Raw genomic sequence first — 2,923 nt, 5'->3', positions numbered from 1 at the left:
CAGGAAGCTCTGTGCAAAAGCCTAGTGAACCAGAAGCTGAGCACAGCACTGCAAATTCACAGATGACTGCACTTGTTAAAACCTTGCAGAACGCGAAAACAACTGTCAGCCATGAGGACATGCTTGAGGTATGGCATTGCAATGAGCATTATAGCAATCAGAAATTGTGCTGGTGTTGTATTAAATTTGTTCTTCTGGGAGATGAAAATTTCTGTTGACAATAGAAGAAAATTGCCCTCCACAACTGTTGTAAATTCAGATGGTTTTCAATACAGTACATCTTTCACTTTATATTTTGTTAAGTAAAAGTTGAAACAGCTAATAAAGTTCATAATAAAAGATGCATGCATTTAAAGAAAAATAATGTGAACTCAGTTATACATTGATATACACTGTGAAAAGACCCATACTTCTGTGGAATTCTCCAGATGTTTGACTGTCAGTACTTCATTAAATAATCACTTTTAATTGTTGCTGAAATGAGAAAATGTCAGATCAGTATCAGCAATAAAATATTTCTGTATCCAAGTGATTATGCACATGCATTTCAAATGAAAAGTGGAAAGTGATTTAAAAAATAATTATTCCTCTGTATTTACTAGCAAGCTGTCAGGAATATTACTTGGAATATACTTATGTCTTCCAGTGCAGGATTTTAAATTTCTAAACTGTGCATCTCTCTGTCAAACACCATGTATTTATTTATTAGGAAAGCTGGAGGTTTATGACAAATTTCGGAAGCTGTCATTCAATCAGTTCCCAGTTACAACCTGTAAGATACTTTTTTCATAATTTCAGCAGTGCATTTTTTTTTTGTCTATATTGTGTAAGCTGTGGGATGTGTCTATATCATACAGTGAAAAGACTTGAGTGACAGGCAGCTGTGGCTGTCACTGGCTACTTCCCCACTAGTATGTTCCTGCTTCTACATTCTTTTTGAGAATACTGGCACTGACTTTTTTTTTTAAATTTTAAAATGTGATTTTGGAAGATCATGATAATTGTCTAATGATAATGACAGTAATTCTTTGTAGCTGTACTAAGTACACAAGTCAGGTTCAGTGACATCCTTGTTTCAGTGTATTTCCTTATTTCCTGCTGGTAATGGTGTTGCAGAATCCAGATAGCTAAACTTTGCCTGTGTGTAAGCTTTTCATTTCAGCATTGATTACACTTGTATATCACATCCAAGAGGAAGGGCATGTGGTAGATGCAGTGAACAGATTGGTTGTTTGGATTGTAGAGAAAAGCCAATGGATTTTTACTTTTTATTTTTAATTAGGACTGTCATAGCTTGTTTGTTACGTCTCAGTCAAGTATGTCCTTCCTGCAGACCTAAGAACGGGTAATTGGTATCATGGGAAGATGGTGCTCCAATAGGCGCACCATGCGTTAAATGTTCTAAAACAGTAAGAAAAAGTGAATATTGGCAGACTTTGCAATTTGCAACATGAATTTTGTAGCAGGAAAATGTTTACTAGAAAGAAATTTCTGCTTTGAGGAAAGGTTTGCTGGGGATTTGTTTCTTCAAAATATTACTGAAAACAATTGAGTTTTGAAGATAAATGAATATTTATCTTCAGAAAGAAGGCTGCATTAGGAACAGAATCAGTTGCATGGCTGGTCTTGCAGCAGCTTTGTCTATTAATCACTGTCATAAGTGCACCGAGTTCCATCTTTTGGTTCAGAACTAGTGATTACTAGCTTAAATGTATTCAGTATTGCTTTTTCTCTGCCATTGCTCTTGAAGTTAAATGACTTCTTTTCCTTTTGAAATTTACCCCTAGCAAGATACCTTTACTCTGTTTCTGTTAGATAGACTAGGCAGGCCAAACTCCTTCAGTTTTTTCTCACAGCATACCTCTCCGTTCCTAGGATTGTCTTGGTCATGGCTACTTTATAGCTGTTTCAGCTTGAGCTCTTTTCTTCAAAACCAACACCCAGCTGGTCAGTCTGCGGTGCTTGCTGCTTCAATGATCACTTTGTGACTTGGACTCCACTGGATGCTCTCTCCAGTGGTAGAATGAGAGCTTCATCTGCTTGCTCCAATAAGTTTTTTGCAGTTAAAATTACTTTTAAAGTTACCTTTAAAGAGCACTGTCTGAGTGTCATCCCACAGAGTTCAGCAGTGACAATAAGAAGCATCACTTGCAGACTTGCAAAGATGATTCAGTTGACTTGTACTACAGATGCACTACAAAGTTGTTTTGCTTTGCCTATGTTATGTGGCTCATTTATCTTTTTACCCATTTATTGTTTAGTGGGTGATAGTTTAGACAGCATTTACTTACATTTGAACTCCTCTTCAAAATGGATGGGATAAAGCTATTTTCCCTTTAGCAGGAGTCAGAAGAACTCTCCTCTGATGAGGAGATGAAAATGGCAGAAATGCGACCGCCACTGATAGAAACTTCCATAAACCAACCAAAAGTGGTAGCCCTAAGCAACAGCAAAAAAGGTAAGATACCATAAAAAGCATTGGAAGTGTTTTGTGATTTCGATAATTTCTTGACTCAAAGTGGCTAGCTTTTCAAATTAAATTAAGTAAAAGAAAAATTTTCCTAGTTAAGTAATGAAAGCGGGGAAAAAACTGCATATACTGGAGTGCATGCTTGAGAAATTTGTGTTAATATCTTAATTTTCTTGATTTTTGTCAGTTTAAATCAGACAGGAAGACAAGGGGTATATGTTTTGGGGCGTTTGGAGCTTGAACACACTCTTGATGTGCTTAAGAAAAGGATTGCAGAAAGTGGTATTTATTTTAGAAATACTCTGTAACTCTCCCTTCACCCAGATTTTCTGAATTCTTGCTGCAATAGGCAGCTGCTATAACTGCTGCTGTAGGCACCAGTATCACTTTTTAAAATTTCTCTAGAGAAGCTGTGCTCTCTTCCTAAGGTTTAAGAATAATCCTTTCTTGTGA

At 36.5% G+C, this 2,923-nt stretch overlaps 1 protein-coding gene across 3 annotated transcripts in view; it reads left to right on the top strand.

The window, feature by feature from the left end:
- Positions 1-2,923, top strand: part of ERBIN (erbb2 interacting protein) — a 118,078-nt gene that overhangs the window by 93,323 nt on the left and 21,832 nt on the right. For all 3 annotated transcript variants that reach the window (XM_031063875.1, XM_031063873.1, XM_031063874.1), the window contains exons 20-21: positions 1-128; positions 2,344-2,458. In XM_031063875.1, the coding sequence (XP_030919735.1) occupies positions 1-128; positions 2,344-2,458 (243 nt within the window). The remainder of the gene's footprint in view (positions 129-2,343; positions 2,459-2,923) is intronic.

This window comes from Geospiza fortis, unplaced genomic scaffold (genome assembly GCF_000277835.1).
Source record: "Geospiza fortis unplaced genomic scaffold, GeoFor_1.0 scaffold397, whole genome shotgun sequence".
NCBI classification, from domain to species: domain Eukaryota; kingdom Metazoa; phylum Chordata; class Aves; order Passeriformes; family Thraupidae; genus Geospiza; species Geospiza fortis.
This window is presented reverse-complemented; position numbering and strand designations above follow the sequence as displayed.